The following is a 21,140-nucleotide window of genomic DNA, read 5'->3' as shown; positions in this document are numbered from 1 at the left end:
TGAACAGACATTTTTCCAGAGAAGACACACAGGTAAATCACACAACAGGCACATGAAAAGATGTTCAACATCAGTACTCAACAGAGAAATGAAAATCAAAACTATAAGGAAATACCACTTCACACCTAATGGAATAGCTATTATCAAAAAGACAAGAAATAACAAGTATTGGTGAGGATGTGGAGAAAAATGGAACGCTAACGCACTATTGGTGGGATTGCAAATTGCTGCAGCCACTATGGGAAACAGTATGGAGAGTCCTTGAAAAATTAAAAATCAAACTATCATACAATCCAGCAATTTCACTTCTGGGTATTTATCCAAAGGAAAAAAAACCCACCAATTTGAAAAGATATGCACACCACATGTTCACTGCAGGATGAGTTACAACAGCCAAGATATGGAAGCAACCCTAAGTGTCCATCTATAGATCAACAAACACAGAAAATGTGGTGTATTTACATGCAATGGAATATTACTCAACCATAAAAAAGAATGGAACTTGCCATTTGTGACAACACAGGTAGACCTAGAGGGAACTACAATAAGTGAAATAAGTCAGAGAGAGAAAGACAAATACCATATGATTTCACTTATACATGGAGTCATTAAACAAAACAAATGAACAAACAAAACAAAATGGAAACAGACTATTAGATACAGAGAACAAACTGATGATTGCTAGCAGAGAGGGGTTTTGGGAGTGGAGGGAACAGGAAAAATAGGTGAAGGGGATTAAGATGTACAAAGTTCTAATTATAAAAAATAAGCCATGAGGATGTAATGTACAGCACAGGTAATATAGTCAATAATACTGCAATAACTTTGTGACAGATGGTAACTAGATTTATTGTGGTGGTCATTCTGTAATGTAAAAAATACTGAGTCACTATGTTGTACACCTGAAACTAATATAATATTGTATGTCAACTAAAATGAAATTAAATGACAAAAAATAGTCCTCATAGTCTCTACCTACAAGATGCTCAAGTCCAGGTAGAAAAATGTACATGTAAACAGTTACTGTAGTGTTCTAAGTGTAGCATAAAATGTTGTATGAACACAGACAAGGAGCAACTAATCAAACTGGAAGTGTGAGAGAGGATTATAAGAGTTTCTCATGGAAGATGTATGAGCCATGCATTAGAAAATTGTTAGGAATTTGCCTGGCAGAGAAAGGGAAGGAAAAGGCAAGACAAGAATGAAAGAAAACTCATGTAAAGAACAGTAGCCATAAATATAACACAAAAAGTTCAGTGGATTCCAATAATTTAATATGGTTGAGAAGTTCATAATACAATGGGAGAGGGCAGTAAGAGAGGTGAGCAGTTATGGAGTAGTAGTCAGGGACCAAATACAGAAGGATCTTGTATGTCATTAAAAAGTTTAGGTAGGTATGGCAGAAACCAGTACTCGTGCACCAACATCTGTTCTTTCCTCTTGATTTAGAAACAGAACTCCTTAGTTAGCTAACCACATTGTCACCCACAATACAGAGTACATTTCTCAGTCTCTGTTAGCAGCTAAGGGGTCGTATATCTAAGTTCTGATCAACATGATATAAGCAGAATTGCAGTATATAACTTATAAGAAATTTTCTTAAAGAGAGGTAATGCTGTCTTCTTCATTTCTTTCTGCCTTCAGGCTAGAGATGGTAGCTGGAGCCTGAGCAGCCATTTTGACCAAAAGCAGAAACCATGTACTAAAAATAGCAACTGTAAGAAAAGAAGCAATCTGCATCCCTGATAAGTTTGTAAAGTTAATCTTCTAAATCAGGTTGCATACCTCTAAACTTATATGAAAAAAAAAAAAAAATTCCCATCAAAATAAAGTGTTATTTGAATTTTGTCTCATAGAAGAACTTAATTACAGCTGACCCAGTGGGGAGCCATAGAAGAATATTAGGCAGAGGAAGGGCAAGAACACAAATCAGAGAAGGACAAGATTAGGTATAGAGGCCATTTAGGAAGGTATTTTGGAGATCCAGGTAAAATCTCCATACTAGCCACCTGGATCAAACTGGCATTACTTGGGAGCTTAGCAATGCTAGTCTCATATTCATCACTGCCTATCTTACAAGGTCAATAAATAGCTTAAGTGACATAATGTATATAAACATGCTTTGGAAAGTATAAAGAATTTTTGCAACTGTAATGTATTGACGTTACACACAACTAGAGAATATTTTCATATCGGTCTCTTGTCCAAAATAATCTAAAAGTCAGCATGAGGAATAAATCTCCATTTTATAGACAATGAATAGGACAAAAATTCTAGGCTTTCAACTATAAGAAGAAATTGGCCTGATTAAAACTGTATAGATGGAAAGGAAAAGAATCTGTCTCTACATTCATTCATTAGCAACAACATGAATCTCAAAATAGCTTTGGACTCAATCTAGTGAGATTTAGATTGGGATGATCATGTCTGTGCCTCAAATCATTCGTAAGTATTACCTATCATCTCAGCACCATGGTAAACCTATGGCACTAACTTTGTTTCATGTTGGTATGAAACAAAAGGAGATTATTCACATTATTTATTTTTTTCAAAGCACTCTGAAGTCAGTCTCTATTATTGCCTGTAATCATACTACCATAGCAATTATCACAATTCACATTTCTTAACAGTATCCTGTATCCTAATATATACAGTCTAAAGCAGACATAGCAATTATCACAATTCACATTTCTTAACAGTATCCTGTATCCTAATATATACAGTCTAAAGCAGAGATACATTAATTTTTTGAATGATTAGTATTTCATTAAGTTTTTGAAGGCAAAGACATAATAAAACTTTAAAATGACTGCAACATATCCCTTCCTTAAACAAGCATTAAATAAGATTATTTTAGAACTTGCTATAAAACAATTCAATTTTCTTAATAAAAACATCAATACAAAGGCAGGTATTCTTTGAATACTTACTTTCAACAATATATCCACAATACGCTGTTGGTATTCTACAGCTTGTTTGTCATTTTTAAAATCTTCAAAAGTCTAAAAGGAGAAATTTTAAAAAGTAATTATTTGCAAATTTTAGAAGGTAACAGGATATTAAATTCTTTTTTTTAAGTATATTTTATTGCTTATATTGTTACAACAGTTACAATTTTTTTCCCTTTGCTCCCCTCTGCCCAGCACCCCCCCTCTCTCCAGGGATATTAAATTCTTAATAATAGTCAATTAAATTCTCAAATAAGATAACTATTCCTCATCAAGTTTTTCCTCATATACCTTTAATAATAAGGTAATATTAGTAAGTAGAAATATATAGCATTTAATATTGCATGGTATTTTGAGACAATAAAATAGACAAAAATAGTATAAAAATATAGTGATTATTGTACAACCAAAAAGTCATTTGAGGAAGGTAAAGTTTATAGGCAATGAGAAAGAAAGCACACTAATGTCAAGAGTCAACTTAAGAGCAAGGGTTTGAGAATAATGAAATACTTGTTATATTATCTGCCATCACTCCACTGATGCTATTTGGAAATAATTGAGATACAGTTCTCCAAATGTCATGAAAAATAACTGTCAAGACAACTAAAAAAAAAATGATGTTCAAAGATATTTATAAAAGCTTATTATAGCAAAACTCACAATGTTAAAATACTCAAGCCTACGTAAAGAAATAGGTACTCTATTTTCAAAACACTGCCAAGTATAGCACTTTTTATTTTATGTCTCTGCTCAAGTAGAGCCAAATGTAGTTTGAGTAGAATATGCACCAAAGTAAATGACATCATCTGATTCTGAAAATACCTAGTACCTAGAGGATGCATATATGAAGGAATTGAAATTGTATTCATTCAAAAAGCTTAAATAAAGCTATTTATTGAATAATAAGAATGATGAAAGACTTGAAAATCTTTGCTATGGTTTTCACTTAGCACATTTGGCTCCTAAAATGTTTAAATTCACAAGCAATAATTTACTGCTTATTTTCCTGAAATAAGAAAATAGACTCCATATTGTGCCAATTGATTTTTTTTAAAAAAGGCGTTTCACAGCCATGACCTTTCAAGATTATATCATAGTTATATTCAAACCAGAATACTTGCAGTTCTTCAAATGGGCCCTGAATATCCCCAGCTTCTCCGAAGTACCTTTGGCTCATGCTGGTCTATTAGCATGCTCTTCCTTCCTTTCTCTTGTCTAACACAGAGTAAGAACTTTAAACAAACTACTGATTCATCTAGTTACAGAAAAAATAAAATTGTTTTTTTAAAAATCTTTTCCCTCAACTAGATTGCTTTGATGCCAGTTAGTTGAGAAATGGTTCAATTATAGTTATTGAGACTGTAGGAACTCTTAATTCTGGAAAGCTCAAACAGAAAATATCATGATATTTAAGTGGGTTAAATATGATCTTACCTAAAGACAGAAAAATGGACTAAAAAGTTTCTCAGGCCTACCTTCAGGTTTATGAGAATAACAAACACGCGCACACCCACACACACATATTCCCCCACCCCTGCCGCCAAAGCAAGACCTTGCAGGCACATATGGAACTTACTATCTGCTAATACAAGTACTATTCAACTACAACTAAAACAGAATTTATATATATAAATATATATATTCTCCATGGGATGTTGATCCTCTTTCTCATGGGCACTTACTTTTTTTATTTAAGAGTTTATTGTGTTATTCAACCTATAAAAATACTTTATACTTGTTAGAGAAATTTGCCCCATCTCATAAAGGTAATCACTTTCAAGATTTAGCCCTGGCTGCTGTGGCTCAGTGAATTGAGCGCCAGTCTGTGAAACAAAAGGTCGCCGGTTCAATTCCTAACTCAGAGCACATGCCTGGGTTGCGGGCCAGGTCTCCAGTTGGGAGCATGGGGAGACAATGGATAGATGTATCTCTCTCATAGTGCTCTTTCTCTGCCTCTCTTCCCTCCTTTCCCCTCTCTCTAAAAGTAAATAAATAAAATAAAAAGATTTAGATGTGTTAGTTTTCCAATTATTGTGCAAAGACAACATTTGTGTTTTATACATTGTGAACCTGATGCTTCACTAAACATTAGAATATAAGCACTGTCTATGTTATCAAAAGCTTTAAAAAACAACTACAATACTATTTTTTGGAAAGATATGGTGTGTTTTACATAATTTTTTCTCTGCGGGCATTTTCACAGAAAACCTGGCTTATCCAAATCCGTCTTGAATTAAGCAAGTATAAGGATTTTTTTTTTTTTCAGCAGGAAACAGCCATGTTGCATTTCAACTATCATCACCACCACCACATGTCCTTTGGAGCCTTCTTCCATATTTATATGCCAACTAATATAACTTAGGAAGTCAAAGATGTACCACATTTAACCCTGTTTTCTTTCAACTTTAGAAAGAGACAAGAGAGAAGGAGGCAGAGAAGAGAGGGGGCAGGCAGGAGGAGGAGGAGGAAAGAAGTGAGAGAAGAGGCAGGAGGGAAGGAAGGGAGATAAAAGAATTAGAATATATCGAGTGACACAACAAAACATTTGACACCTTGACCGACCACTAGGGCATAAAAATAGTCCTGCATAAGGATTATTATTTGTCTTTCTTTCTTTCAAAAAATATTATTAGCTTGGCTTTTAAAACACCTTAAAAATCATTTTATCTCTTACCAGTGCCAATACATTTAGAAATTCTCTTGTGTCAAAATGTAGCAAAGTCCGAACATAGGGATAGATTTCTTCCTCAGGGGAAGCTTCTGCTGAATGCAGGCGAATTAGAAATTCAAAAACCTGCCAAGTTGAAAAATAAAAGTTGATTATTTTCTCTCTGTGCAAAGTATTTTGCTGAAACACTTATTCCCACTTGGATAAAATAAAGGCAGGCTGAATTTACTTTAAAGTGCCACTATTTTACAACCTCAATAATCTCTCTCAGCTATAATTATTGGCTTCAGTGGTGGTGTGTGGGCTCTCTCCTATTATAGCTAACAGATTGCTCCCACCCCATGTGTAACCCTCTGTACAGTTTGTCTTTAGTGTACCTTAACAAGAGGCATAGATGGTAAAAATTCTGTGAAAATAGCACCAACCTGGTTTTTCACCAAAGGAACAAGATCTTCAGGGATGTCACCAAGGGGATAGGCACGACCTGCTAGACAACAGCTAGAAGAAAAGAAAGAGAACAGATTTGGTGACTTTATCATGGGCTAACTTCCTGGTTAACACATTGTTTCTCAAACCTAAGATACTAGTTTGATTTTTAAGTAGGCTCAGTTTTTGTCAGTTAAATCAAGTTCAAACCCAGGCCTAGTTCAAACCCAGAGAATGTGGATGACAAGGATGGTGGTGAAGTAACACCTCTGTGACTAAGTCACATTTCTTATTTTTTAAAGAAAAACCCAAACTGCACTAAAGGGGCAAGAAGGAATAAGAAGAGACTGTCTAAAAGTTACATACCTAACATCTACAAAAAACGTACGGCACCATTAAACTACAGTTTATCTATGAAAAGCCTGATGTTCTCAGAGCCTTTTACTCCAGTGGCTCTAAGAATGGTAATTAAAGATGGGGAATTAGCTAGGCTAAGAAATGTCTTGAAAATGTCTGCCATCAGACAAGCCTTCAGGAAGTTAGAATCTCATGAGAAATTAATTGTACAGTTTTACCTCCAAATCAGACCTTCCTTGTGGCTAATGACTTGCCTTGCGGACTGAATTACAAAAATGCCTTCTGAATATGCCCTCATTTTTTCTGAATCTTTTTTGATGGAGAGGAGGTGTGTGAATCTTAAACCAGAAGTTTAAAGTATGAAATAGGTCTCAAATTTAACTCTTACACTAGCTAGGAGCTACAGTGATGCTCTGGCAGGTTCAGCCACCTGCCTGCCTGCCACCCTCACGGCCAGTTATCTGCCTACAAGTTCTATCAGGACACAATTATGAGCCTGCATAGTCTACTGCAAAGCACTCTGTTCCAGGAGCAGTTTTACCACTGTCACTAATTTTTTCATGATTTAAAACTCTTGCCCTGATATATAATATAGACAACACAATCCCACAGTTATCAGTAGTAAAAGTAAAGTAGTCTACATCATGGTTTCTCAGCCTCAGTCCTACTGATATTTTGAGAGAGAGAATTCTTTTTTTATTTTTTCCACATTTTTTTATTGTTCTACTACAGTTATCCCATTTTCCCCCCATTGCTCTCCCCTGCCCCCACCCATCTCCTCCTCCGAGAAAGAATTCTTTGTTGTGAGCAGCTTCCCTGGTCTCTACCTACTAGATGCCAGTAGCATCTCGCTCCCAGCCCCAGTTGTGACACACAAAAATGACTCTAGACATTGCCAAATGATTCGCAGTGGGGGCAGAGTGCATAAGGCAGACAAACTTAACCATGGTTGAGAAGCACTTCTATACGTGAAAGAACAATGAAAAATTAAAAGCCCTACACAGATAAGAGATGACAGTACTTCTAAGAAACAAGGGGAAAATTATAGGAGTATAACACAGATAAACAGATAAAAAATATCTTACCTAATATACACAAGGAGCTTGTTGCCCATAACAATTTGCTCATCTAAAATAGAAAAAGTATTTTTAGCAATTCTCTCTCAAAATCGTTTCAGAAATATAATTATTATGTGGAAATAAAAAATAAAACTTAGCATTTAAGGCAAAGTAAGTATATTCCCAAGTAACAGAAAACTGAGATAAGACCACTTTAATTTATTTTTAGAATTCCCATTAGATCCTTTTCATAGACACAAAATCAATGAGCCATTCAAGAGTACATGTAGAAGAAGTAGATCTGAGGGTAGAGATTTATGTATTATTGGCTTAACCGATAGCTTGAGACCAGCGGAAGGTATAGAGCTAGGCAATGAGTTGACTAATTCTAGATTAATTAGTATTAAGGCATAACTACAAAGCCTTCCCTTTTATGACAGGACTCTTACCACCTACAGTGCTCTAGGGCTGAGAGGACCATTGTACACAAATGCTTGAGAGATGACTAAATGATCTTTGGGACCCTTGTACTCTAAGTTAAGCCTAAAATGTAAGATTCTGTCATCTTGTCATATAAAACTATATCTTGGTTAAAAGAAATTGGGAATATAATTAGACCAAGTTTTATGCCAAGCAGTCATGGGCAACAATGGAAGCACCAACAGCGGGAGCAGTGATCAGTAACTCATGTTGTATGCACATTATGGAAATTTGTGGTTGGTAATAGCAATGAGCTGAAGTTTCTATTTTTGATATATGAATATTGGACATAATGCAGTGTACATCTCTTACTTAATCAGTAATATTTTATAAATACTCCAAATCTGTATTGTTATAAGTGAAAACAAATTACTCAAAATTAAATGAATACTTATATCCTGCTTCAATTCAAAATGTTTCTTAAATTAATAAACTTTACTTCTAGAAAAGTTTAAATTAGGTTTACAACAAAAATGAGAGGAAGGTATGAAGAGTCTCATACACCTCCATTCATATCCCCAAATCACAATCACTCCCACTATCAACATCCCACACCAGAGTGGTACATTTCTTATTAATCAATGAACCTACATTGACACATCATTATCACCTAAAGTTCATAGTTTACATTAGGGTTCACTCTTAGTAGTGTACATTCTATGGGCTTTGACAAATATATAATGACATGTATCCCCTATTATAGTATCATACAGAATAGTTTCACTGCCCTAAAAATACAGTGCTCTGCCTACTCATCCCTCCCTCCCCACTAATACCTAGCAAACACTGATCCTTTTACTGTCTCCATAGTTTTGCCTTTTCTGCAATATCATATAACTGGAATGATACAGTATATAGCCTTTTCAGATTGTCTTCTTTCATGTTTTCTCCATGTCTTTTCATGGCTTTATAGCTCATTTCTGTTTAGTGCTGCATAATATTCCATTGTCTGGATATACCACAGTTGATTCATCCACTCATCTACTAAAGAGCATCTTGATTGCTTGCAAGTTTTGTTAATTATGAAGAAAGCTGCTATAAACACCTGTGTCCAGGTTTTAGTGTAGACAGAAGTTTACAAATCATTTGGGTAAATACCAAAGAGAGCAATTGCTGGATCGTATGGAAAGAATCAGTTTAATTTTGTAAGAAATCACCAAACTGTCTTCCACAGTGGCCATACCATGTTGCATTCTCACCAGCAATAAATGAGAATTTCTGTTGCACCACATCCTAGCCAGCATTTAGTGGTGTCAGTGTAGCAGAGTTTTGCTGTTCTACTAGGTGTGTGTGTACTAGATCCCATTATTGTTTAAACTTATAATTCCCTAATGGTATGTTAACCTGTTCATATTCTTAGCTTCTTTCCTCCAGCTGTTGCTGTGCTTGCCACACGGACTGCACTCAAAGACTAAAAGCCACAATGATGGTAATGTATTTGTACACCTTTCTGTCTCCATTTCTCTAAGCCCCTGAACTCTGCATGAGAGCCTGACATGAACTTACTCTATACAAACAACACTATCTTCAGGACATTTGTCAAAAACAATCAGGGAAGTTGTTTAACTTTATAGGTGCCACAGGCAGTGCTACCTGTAAAAAGAGACTCAACAAAAAAAACTTAAAAGGAAAATGGGAGGACTGCAGAGGTCATCAAAAGCTCCAATATATTTCTTAAATTCTAGAAGGGCATGTGCATGTACATTGCTGTGCACATGCCCAGGAGACCCAAAAAAGCCCTACTTTATAACCTGTGCTGACTTTGAGGCTCTGCACAAACGGGAAGTGAAGGCTAAGGCAGAACTATAAACTGCCTGCAGGAGCATTTAAAATGCCAAAATAAATGAAGCAGAAACTGATATGCCTAAAGTAAGAAATGGACAGACTTTGATACTCCACTCTCAATAATGGATAGAAAAATTAGCAGAAGATGAACAGGAAAAAGAAGTCTTGAGCAGAACAGTAAGCCAACAAGACCTAACAAACATCTATAGAAAACTCTAATCAACAGCAAAACATGTTCAACATATTTTCAACAACCTATGGAACATTCTCCAGAACAGGCCATATGCTGAGGCTATAAAACATGCCTCAATAAATTTAAAAAGACAGAAATTGTACAAATTATGTTCCCAGCCCATGATGGGATGAAATTAGAAATCAGAATGAGAAGAAAAAGTAAAATTCACAAATATGTGGAAATCAAACAACATACTTCTAAATAACAAATATCACAAGGGAAATTAGAAAATACTTTGAGATGAATGAACATGAAGATACAACATACGAAAACTTATTGGATGTAGCTAAAGCACTGCTCAAGGTTATTTGTAGCTGTAAAAATCTATTTTTAAAAAGAAAAAAAGATTTCAAATAAATAATCTAAAATTTCTACCTCAAGAAACAAAAAAAGAGCAAAGTAAACCCAAAGCAAAATAGATTAAATAAAGACTGAAATAAATGAAAGAGGAAAGAAAAATAAAGAACATCAATAAAATCAAAATTGGTTTTTTGAAAAGACCAACAAAACTGATAAACTTTTAGCTACACAGACCAAGAAAAGGAGAGAAGACTCGAATTACAAAAATCAGTAGTAAGAGATATCACTACTGACCTTACAAAAGTAAATTACAAGAGAATATCATAAACACTATACACCAACAAATGAGATAACACAGATCAAATGAACAAGTTCCTAGAAGTACACAAACTACCAAACTGACTCAAGAAAGAATAATTTGCATAGACATACAAGTAGAGACCGAATTAGTAATTTTAATGCTTCCAACAAAGAATATCCCTGGCCTACATGACTTTATTAATGAATTCTACCAAACACTAAAAAAATTAATACCAATCCTTCACAAACTCTTACAAAAAAACTTCCAATTCAGTATATGAGGCAAGTATACCAAGATATCAAGTATACTTGATAACAAGACCAGAAAAAAACATGAAAAGAAAATAAAACTACAGAATAATATCTTTTATAAATATAGACATAAAAATACTTGAAAGAAAATACCAGGACACTCAATAAGAGTAACATGTAAAAAACAAAAATTATACACCATGACCAAGTGGGAGTATCCCAAGAATGTATGACCAAGTGGAATTATCCCAAGAATGTAAGATTGGCTTAACATACAAAAATCAACTAATCTTACAGAACATATCAATAAAGGACAAAACCCACAGATTATTCTAATAGATGCAGAAAAAGCATTTGATAAAATCTAACTCCTTCATGTTAAAAACACTCAATAAACTAAGAATAGAAGAAAACTTCTTCAAAATGATAAGGCCATTGCTGAAAAAAACGACACTTAACATCACATTTAATGGTGAAAAACTAAATGCTTTCTTTCCCCCTTAGGTCAGGAAAAAGATAAGGATGTTCACTTTTGCTATTTCTGTTCAACACTGTACTGGAAATTCTAGAGAACCCAATTAGCAAAGAAAAAATAATAAAAGAAGTGCACATGAGAAAGGAAAGAGTAAAACTATCTCTACTTAAAGATGATATCATCTTATATTTTTAGGAAATTCTAAAAACTCCATTAAAAAATTAGAATAAGTGAATTCAGCAAGATTGCAGGACATAAGATCAATATACAAAAATAAATTTTACTTCTATACACTAGCAATAAACATTCCAAAACTGAAATTAAAAAACAATTCCATTTATAATAGCATCAAAATAAATACTTAGAAATATATTTAACAAAAAAGTATATGACTTGTACACTGAGAAATGCAAAACATCATTGAAAGAAATGAAAAGACACCCTGTGTTGACAGGAAGACTTAATAATGTTAAAACAGCAATATTCCCCAAATTCATCTATCCATTCAAAGCAATCCTTATCAAAATATCAGCTGCCTTTCTGCAGTTTGAGAAAACAAACTAAATTTAAAAGACCAAAAATATGGACAAACATATCAAACTCATAATCAGACTGCTCAGAAGTGTTAAGATGGCAATCCTCCCCAAATTGATCTATAGAGTCAAAGCAACCCCAAACAAATTCTAATAAACATCTTTCTTTTTTTAAGTATATTTTATTATGTCGTTAACAGTAGTCCCAATTTTTTTTTTCCTTTTGCTCCCCTCTGCCCCGTACCACCCTCCCTTCCAGTAATCCCACCCCCTTTAGTTCATGTCCATGGGTCATGCATGTAAGTTCTTCGGTTTCACCCTTTCCTATATTATTCTTAACTTTCCCCTGCCTACTTTGTACCAACCAATTATGCTTCTTAAGCCCTGCACCATTTCCCCATTTCTCCCTCCCAGCTGATAACCCTCCAAATGATCCCAATACCTATAATTCTGTTCCTATTCTGGTTTCGTTAGTTGGATTTATTTTTTAGATTCAGTTGTTGATAGTTATGACTTTGTTGTCATTTTAATGTTCATAATTTTGATCTTCTTTTTCTTAAGTAAGTCACTTTGACATTTCATATAATAATAGCTTGCTGATGATGAGCTCCTTTAGCTTTACCTTGTCTGGGAAGTACTTCATCTGCCCTTCCATTCTAAATGATAGCTTTGCTGAAGAGTAATCTTGGCTGTATGTTCTTGCTTTTCATCACCTTGAATACTTCTTGCTGGCCCCTTCTTGCCTGCAAAGTTTCTTTTGAGAAATCAGCTGATGGTCAAATAGGCACCTCTTTGTAGATAACTCTCTGCTTTTCTCTGCTGCTTTTAAGATTCTCTCTTTATCTTGAACCTTAGGCATTTTAATTCTGATGTGTCTTGGTGTGGTCCTTTTTGGGTCTAGCTTGTTTGGGAGTCTCTGTGCTTTCTGGACTTATATGTCTATTTCCTTTGCCAAATTTGGGAAGGTTTCCTTCATTATTTTCTCGTGTAAGTTCTCAACTTCTTGCTCTTCCTCTTCTCCTTCTGGCACCCCTATGATTCGTTTGTTGGCACGTTTAAAGTTGTCCCAGAGGTTCCTACGCCTCTCCTTATTTTTTTCAAATCTTGTTTCCTCAGTCTGTACTGGCTGACTTTTTTTCTTCCTTATGTTCCAAATCATTGATTTGAACTCTGGTTTCCTTTCCTTCACCATTGGTTTTGTGTGGATTTTCCTTTGTTTCATTTAGCATAACCTTCACTTCTTCCCTTATGCTTTTGCCATACTTAATTAAGCTTATCTGTCAAGCCTGTGAGCATCTTTGTCACCAGTGTTTTGAACTCTTCATCTGCTAGGTTGGCTATCTCATTTGTTAGGTTGGCTATCTCCTCGTCGTTTAATTCTCCCACTGGAACCTGATCCATTCCACCTTTGGGCCATACTTCTCTGTCTCCTCATCTTGACAGGCTCCTGTGTTTGTTTGCCTCTGTGTCTTAGGCAGAGATGTCATTCCTGTTACATTGCAAGGGGTGGAGCCTTAGGGATTCGTCAGTACAGGATGACCTGTTTCACCATATTGTGGCGCTGTGTGTGGGGGGAGGGGTCTGAGAGGGAACAATGCCACTTGCTCAGCACTGGTCCCTTTTCCAGGCACTTCTCCCACTTCGTATGGGACTGGCACCTCTCTAGCTGTTGCCCTGGCTGTCATTCCCAGGGTGGGTGAGTCTGCGGGCGTTCTAGGACCGTGGGGTCCTTTAAACAAGCGGACTCTGCAGAGAGACCGGCAGTTTCTGCCTCTGCCCCAACCCCCTGCTAGTTTGCACAGTCAAAAGCAACGAGGCTTTATTTTCCCCGGTGCTGGGACTGTGAACTGTGGGGTCTGGGTGGTGCTGGAAGCACTCCCCAGGTGTCCCTCCTGACTTTTTAAAACATGTGACTGCGCTTTCCACCGGCCTGCCGCTGCTCCTGCTGCCACCACACTGCATCCTCTCTGCCCTGGCTCCTCCCCTTCTACCTGTCTGGATGAGTATTTCTTCTTTATATTTTTGTTTGTTGGACTTCCATGCAGCTCAATTTTCTGGAACTTCTGGTTGTCTCTAGTTTTGAGGTAGCTGTATTCCTTCTTAGTTCTGGAGGGAGATGCAGTGAGTCTGTTTAGGCCTCCATATTGGCTGGAAGTCAATGATGATGTGTCTTTGTGTGGTCCTCTTTGGGTCCAACTTGTTTGGGACTCTCTGTGTTTCCTGGACATGTATGTCTATTTCCTTCACTAGATTAGGAAAGTTTTCTTTCATTATTTTTACAAATACATTTTCTTCTCCTTCTGGCATCCCTATGATTCAGATGTTGGCGCTTTTGGAGATGTCCCAGAGTCTTCTTATACTATCTCCTTTTGTGAATTCTTGTTTCTCCTTTCTGTTCTGGTTGAATAATTCTTGTGTTCCAAATCACTGATTTGAATTCTGGCTTTCTCACCTTCACTGTTGGTTCCCTGGGGATTTTTCTTTATTTCACTTAGTGTAACTTTCATTTTTCCCTTTATGTTGTTCCCACATTCAATGAGTTCTCTGAGCATCCTGATCACCAGTGTTTTGAACTCTGCATCTGATAGGTTGACTATCTCTATTTCCTTTAATTCTTTTATTTTTAAGATTTTATTAATTTATTTTAGAGAGGGGAAGGGAGGGAGAAAGAGAGGGAGAGAAACATCAATGTGTGGTTGCCTCTTGCACACCCCCAACTGGGGACCTGGCCCACAACCCAGGCATGTGACCTGACTGGGAATTGAACCAGAGACCCTCTGTTCGCAGGCCGGCACGCAATGCACTGAGTCACGCCAGCCAGGGCTCATTTAGTTCTTCTTCTGGGGTGTTGTTCTGTACTTTCACTTGGGCCACTTTTCTTTTTTGTCTCCTCAATTTGGCTGCCTCCCTGCGTTTGTTTCTGTGCATTAGGTAGAGCTGCTTTGATTCCCTATAAAAAGCATCTGTAAACTGTGTAGGGCGGAGACTTAGGTAATCACCAGGGTGGGTCAATGCGCTCTACCACTTTGTGGCTCTGTGTGGGGGAAGTGTTCAGAGAGGAGACAATGCTGCTGCCTGGTTTCTGGAGGTTTGCCCAGCATTCATCCCCTTTTCTGTCACTTCACCCACTTCCCATAGGTGACTGGCACCCTTCCAGCTGTTGCCCTGGTGGTGAATCCCACAGTGGGTGGGTTTGTGTATGTTTTAAGTCCATGAGGCCCTTTAAGCAGACTATCCTGAGAAACCAGCCAATTTCTTCTGCTGTCCCAACCCCCACTGGTTTTTACAGCCAAAAGTTATGGGGATATATCTTCCTGGAGCTGGAACTCTGGGCTGTGTGGTCTGGCCAGGGGCTGGAAATGCTTGCTTTCAAGGTAACCCTCCTGATTCTTATCCATCACATGTGAATGTGGGACCACCCATTCTGTCACCACGGCCACCTCTCCATGCCACGTTATTCTTCTTGTGGTTGCACTAGGGGCGAAGTGTGTCTACCTACGTATGCCTCCGTCTTGACCAGAAGTCCCAGTGGCTAAAATTTTTAAGAGATTTAAAAAGATTTATAGTACTGGCCCTGGCTGAAAGGTAGCTCAGTTGGTGGGAGCATTGTCCCAATATGCCAAAGTTGCAGGTCTGATCTCTGGTCAGGGCACATACAAGAAGCAACTAATGCATGCATAAATAAGTAAAATAGCAAATCGATGTCTCTCTCTCTCTCATCAATAAATAAAAAAAATTTTTTTAAAGGACTGAGTGTACTAACTGCTTGCAAGAATATGGAGCAACTCATATATGGAATTCTCATATATTGATAAGGGGAATAAAAAATGGTACAGCCATTTTGAAAAACCATATAGCAGTACCTTGGAAAGTAAAACAGATGTTTACCATAAAATCTATCCATTGCAATCCTAGGCAGCAGCCCAGGAAAATGAACACTTATGCCCACACAAAAATTTATTCATATCTAGGGATCAGTGACAGGGAACAGGGTAACATACAGATACCTGTGGTGATGAAACTGTTCTATGTCTTTTTATCTATGTGACTATCTGGTTGTGATATTGTGCTTTAGTTTTGCAAAATGCTATCACTGGGGAAACTAAGTAAAGAGTAAACAGGATCTATTGTGTCATTTCTTACAACTGCATGTGGATCTCTAATTTCCTTACAGTAAAAAGTTTAATTAAAAACAAAACTCATCATAAATATTGTAGCATTACTTATAATAGCTCCAAACTGGAAGCAACTTAAATGTTCAACTAGTAAATGGATAAACAAATAATGGTATATCCAATTCATTAAATACCACTCAACAGTAAAAGGAAATGAAATATTAATACATGCAACAACATGATGAATCTCCAAAACATGCTAAATGAAAAAGACAGAACATCAAAGATTACAAACTATGGTTCTCTGCTCCTCCAGTTCAACGGACTGCTGCGTTTTCCTGTGCAGTGCCAGCCTCAACCCTGAGACACGATGGTGAAGATCGGAGTGAACGGATTTGGCCGTATTAGGCACCTGGTCACCAGGGCTGCTTTTTACTCTGGCAAAGTGGATATTGTCGCCATCAATGACCCCTTCATTGACCTCAACTACATGGTCTACATGTTCCAGTATGATTCTACTCATGGCAAGTTCAAAGGCGCAGTCAAGGCTGAGAACGGGAAGCTTGTTGTCAATGGAAAGTCCATCACCATCTTCCAGGAGCAAGATCCCACCAACATCGAATGGGGTGATGCTGGTGCTAAATATGTTGTGGAGTCCACTGGAGTCTTCACTACCATGGAGAAGGCTGGGGCTCACTTGAAGGGTGGAGCCAAGAGGGTCATCATCTCTGCCCCTTCTGCTAATGCCCCCATGTTTGTGATGGGTATGAACCAAGACAAGTATGACAACTCCATGAAGATTGTCAGCAATGCCTCCTGTACCACCAACTGCTTGGCCCCCTGGCCAAGGTCATCCATGACAACTTTGGTATCGTGGAGGGGCTCATGACCACAGTCCATGCCATCACTGCCACCCAGAAGACCGTGGATGGCCCCTCTGGGAAGCTGTGGCGAGATGGCTGAGGGGCTGCCCAGAACATTATCCCTGCTTCTACTGGCGCTGCCAAGGCTGTAGGCAAGGTCATCCCTGAGGTGAATGGGAAGCTCACTGGTATGACTTTCCGTGTCCCCACCCCCAATGTGTCGGTTGTGGATCTGACCTGTCGCCTGGAGAAAGCTGCCAAATACGATGACTTCAAGAAGGTAGTGAAGCAGGCATCAGAGGGCCCCCTCAAGGGTATCCTGGGCCATACTGAGGACCAGGTTGTCTCCTGCGACTTTAACAGTGACACCCACTCCTCCACCTTTGATGCTGGGGCTGGCATTGCCCTCAATGACCACTTTGTCAAGCTCATTTCCTGGTATGACAATGAATTTGGCTACAGCAACAGGGTAGTGGACCTTATGGTCCACATGGCCACCAAGGAGTAAGAGCCCCCTGGACCACCAGCCCCAGCGACAGGAAGAGAGGCCCTCAGCTGCTGGGGAATCCTTGCCCCAAATTGATCCCCCAACATACTGAGAATCTCCTGACCTCTAGTTGCCATCCTAGACCCCCTAAAGAGGGGAGGGGCTTAGGGAGCCCTACCTTGTCATGCACCATCAATAAAGTTCACTGTACCCACCCTCCCCCCAAAATTACAAACTATGATTCCAGTTACATGAAATGTGTGCCAGAAAGTAAATCAGTGATTGTCTGAAGGTAGGACTGTCAGCAAAGGACAGAGCACAAAAGGGCAGGAAGAAACTTTTTAGTGTGAAGGAACTGTATACATAGTTACTTCTATTAATTTAATTATGGTGGTGGTTATATGATTATTTACAATTACCACAATTTACACTTTATACATAAAATTGGTGAATTTTACAATATTTAAATAGTATCTTAAAATATGAAAGAAAAGAGAAAAAAACTAAAGCTTAGAAAATACCTGTTAGTGTCTTTCCTGCATTCAGAGGTGGAGCAATGACTTTGAAAAGTTTCTGCATGAAAATGAAATAGAAAAACAATCACCATCACTTTTTTAAAACAATATTTTAAAAAAGATAATAAAGAATCTTATGTTGTTAATCACCTTTCTCTGATTGAATTAGACAGTTGTATGCTATTAAAATTAAATATAAAAACTTTTAATGTGGACATAAACTTCTAGAAGTATCACTAGGAAACAATCATTGTTGTATATTCCTCTCTGAAAGAAACCATTTAATAAATATAGTTCAATGAAGGTCTTTGTTGAGACGACAATTTCTGATATAAGATATCCTTAGGTTTCTTAAAAACTGGAAAGCAAGTGAAGGAATTAATAACCCAACAAAATGGGAATGAAAATTACTTTAAAATGAAAACATCTGAACAATCAGCAGCCACAGAAACATACCATCTCAATTTAAGCTGAGCCTCTGAAAATACAGTAAGATTAATGGTAAAACTAACTGGCTTTCCCGGCAGGGAGATTTCTGTTTCACAGAAGACTGACCCTTAGCATTTGAAAGTGCTAATGCAGTTGTAAATTAGCATCAAAAAGCCCAATAAACATCCATACTTTTCTATAAAGCTCTAAACCTCTCCCCCACATAATGTTTTGTTAAACTGGTACATAAACTTTTACCTCTGGCTATTTAGTAAGTTACTCATTACAGTAAGCTTCCAGTACAGAAGTAAATATAACCCTTGTCTTTTCTTCTATTATCAGTTAATTCACAGCCCTCCCCACAACGTTGGGACAATCTAAGATGATAGAGGAAGTTTTTCCTCTCAACACAAGGCACTACTTTTACTTCAGAAGCAACCAACTAGAACTAAAGAAAGATTTCAGAGACTACAGTAGGCATCTCAAATGTGGTGACTTTGTTTTTTAGTCTAAAAATTTTTGAGAGGACACCTCCCCTTAATTTAGACCGCTTTAAGTATTAAAATAACTAAACTTTAAACACTGAAATGAGATTTCCTTATAGGAAGAGAAGTGAAAGAGAAATCATAGAATGCATCTAACTTCCCATTGCTAAAATCTCCAAATGACTATTTAATAGCAAATACCAGGCTCCTGCTGAAAGTCATTAAACTTGAAAACTACTCTGAACAAGGCAACCTCAATGTTCCATCTGAGATGCACAGGTACAAATGCAAACCAGATTTTGAAGGATAAAAAACCCACACAAAACAAGAACTTCAAAAGCAGCAATAACAACAACAACCAAAAAAAAAAAAACAGCAATCATTTCTATCATCATAGAATGCATCCAATTAGAATCTGCTTTTAGGAATTATTTTGAGAGAAAGTAGAAATTGCATTAATTCTTTCTAACTGTGCTTCAGCAGTGAGACAGGAACTGTTCCTGCACGCACTGAGGCCCTGGGCAGCTGAGGAGGCCGCTGACGGCTCTTTCCTGGGGAAGTACTGAACCTGGATGAGAAAGCAGCTGATAGGTGTTCAAGAGTAAGTACTTACTTGACACACAATCAGGGTCGAAAGCAGGGGAATGGAGCTGTGGCTCTCATTTTGTAAATAGACCAAGAAAAGAGGTACATACAAAACTGAAGGAGTTATGAATTAGAGGGATACTCACCTACCAAGCTAAAAGTGTTTAAGGAAGACTAAACTATCATGGAATTACTGGTGACTTAATATAAAATGAAGGTAGTTTTGGATGGCCATTAAGCATGCCAAAAAGCTGACTGGATGCCTCAGCAAATGCCTGGCTTTTCTGAGCCAGGTGGTTAGTCACTGTAATAAAGCCGGGGGCTGGCAGGGCACGTTCCATTATCCACAATTCTGCCTTCCAATATAAAGCAACTAACAAGGTAGGTTTTTTTTTCTTCTCTTTGTAAAATGCTCTTTAGATGCTTCTTTGTAATGAGGAGAATAAGAAATTATTCTTACATAATGAATGATATAAAATTCTAAACTCGGAAAAGCAAATTAGCGATTAACAAATCATGACCTCCCAACATTTTTAGGACCATCCCCCAGCACAATATATCTACAGATAGTATTACTCAGTATATACAATAACTATATTTAATAAATTTATAATACCTTTTGGAAAAGCTATTATAACAAAAATTCTTTGAAAAAAACTTAAAGTCTAACAGGCATGCTTTACTTTTAATTTTATATATTGTTCCCTGGGATTAAATACCTACTTGTGCAGATATAAAAAAAGCAAGGGCAGAAAATATGTAATTAAAGACTACTTAAATTCCCAAGTGGATACAACTCTAATACATCTACAAAAAACTTAAAAATGATTGCATGAGAACAGAAACAATTCAAAGCAAATAGAGAATAGGGAAAATCATTAAACAATATTAAATATGTTCCAAGATAGGAAGTATCTTACCTCCATTGGACTAATAAATTCATTCATGCCTCTGTTGTAAACATAGATCATAGCGTCATATAAATGATTTTCCCAACACATGAGAACTACCTGTAAAAAGGAAAAGTTGCTTGGTCCATACAATTCAATAAGTCTAACCAATTATTACCCTTAAACCTTTAATAATGGAGAAGATTTTGAATTCTCCTCCCTAATTTTTCTTTCCTCTGAAAAAAACTGAAATTGAAGTACTCAAACACAAGGCTATGTATGACAAGAACTGTTTTAAGTTCAATACTACTTTTAACAGTATAATAGCTACTTTTAAACGTCCTCTGCTGTTTAATTTTATTTCATCTCTATTCTTTCCTTCTCCATATTCATTTTACCTTTGGTCACTAGTTCTACAAATATTTACTATATACCAATATTCCTAGGCATTAGGAATAAAGTGATGGATAAGACAAACCCAGACCTAGTCTCTACCTTTAAAGAACTTGCGCTCATTTTGGACACAAACTAAAAGAAGGGAGGGACATAAAATGATATGTGAGCTATGATTTAGGGAAGATACTCAATTACACAAATAATTCACTTACAACTGTGATAAGTGTTATAGAAGAACCTGATTTGGTCTGGAGTATTCAGAAGGTCATCCTTGAGGGAGCAATATTTAAGCTAGGACCTACAGGATGCGTGTATGTGAGCCAAAGCACAGATGGAAACTGGGAACTCTGCAGGCAGAAGCAGTAAGGAGCCTGAAATGTTTAAGGATGGAGAGAAATCAATTCGAGAAAATATTTAGGAAGGGGAATAGAAATGACTGAAGTATAGAGTACTCTGTGTTCTGTTCCTATGAGAACCATGCTACACTATAGGGTAGTGAGGACAGGGCTGGAGGAGAAGAGTAGAGGCTGGCAAAAGAGAAGAATAAGAAACAGCAGA

The 21,140-nt window shown here is 37.1% G+C and overlaps 1 protein-coding gene and 1 pseudogene across 1 annotated transcript in view; one reads left to right on the top strand and one right to left on the bottom strand.

The window, feature by feature from the left end:
* The window catches only part of VPS8 (VPS8 subunit of CORVET complex), a 265,592-nt gene that overhangs the window by 128,180 nt on the left and 116,272 nt on the right, over positions 1-21,140 (bottom strand). The window contains exons 23-28 of the mRNA XM_090275034.1: positions 20,217-20,306; positions 17,804-17,855; positions 7,485-7,527; positions 6,042-6,114; positions 5,623-5,742; positions 2,931-3,002 (exon numbers count right to left, since the gene is read on the bottom strand). Coding sequence (XP_090131160.1) covers positions 2,931-3,002; positions 5,623-5,742; positions 6,042-6,114; positions 7,485-7,527; positions 17,804-17,855; positions 20,217-20,306 — 450 coding nt within the window. The remainder of the gene's footprint in view (positions 1-2,930; positions 3,003-5,622; positions 5,743-6,041; positions 6,115-7,484; positions 7,528-17,803; positions 17,856-20,216; positions 20,307-21,140) is intronic.
* LOC150021008 (glyceraldehyde-3-phosphate dehydrogenase pseudogene) lies at positions 16,288-17,494 on the top strand (annotated as a pseudogene).

The sequence above is a fragment of the Furipterus horrens genome, unplaced genomic scaffold, assembly GCF_987537825.1.
Source record: "Furipterus horrens unplaced genomic scaffold, mFurHor1.1.pri manual_scaffold_1, whole genome shotgun sequence".
NCBI lineage: Eukaryota > Metazoa > Chordata > Mammalia > Chiroptera > Furipteridae > Furipterus > Furipterus horrens.
This window is presented reverse-complemented; position numbering and strand designations above follow the sequence as displayed.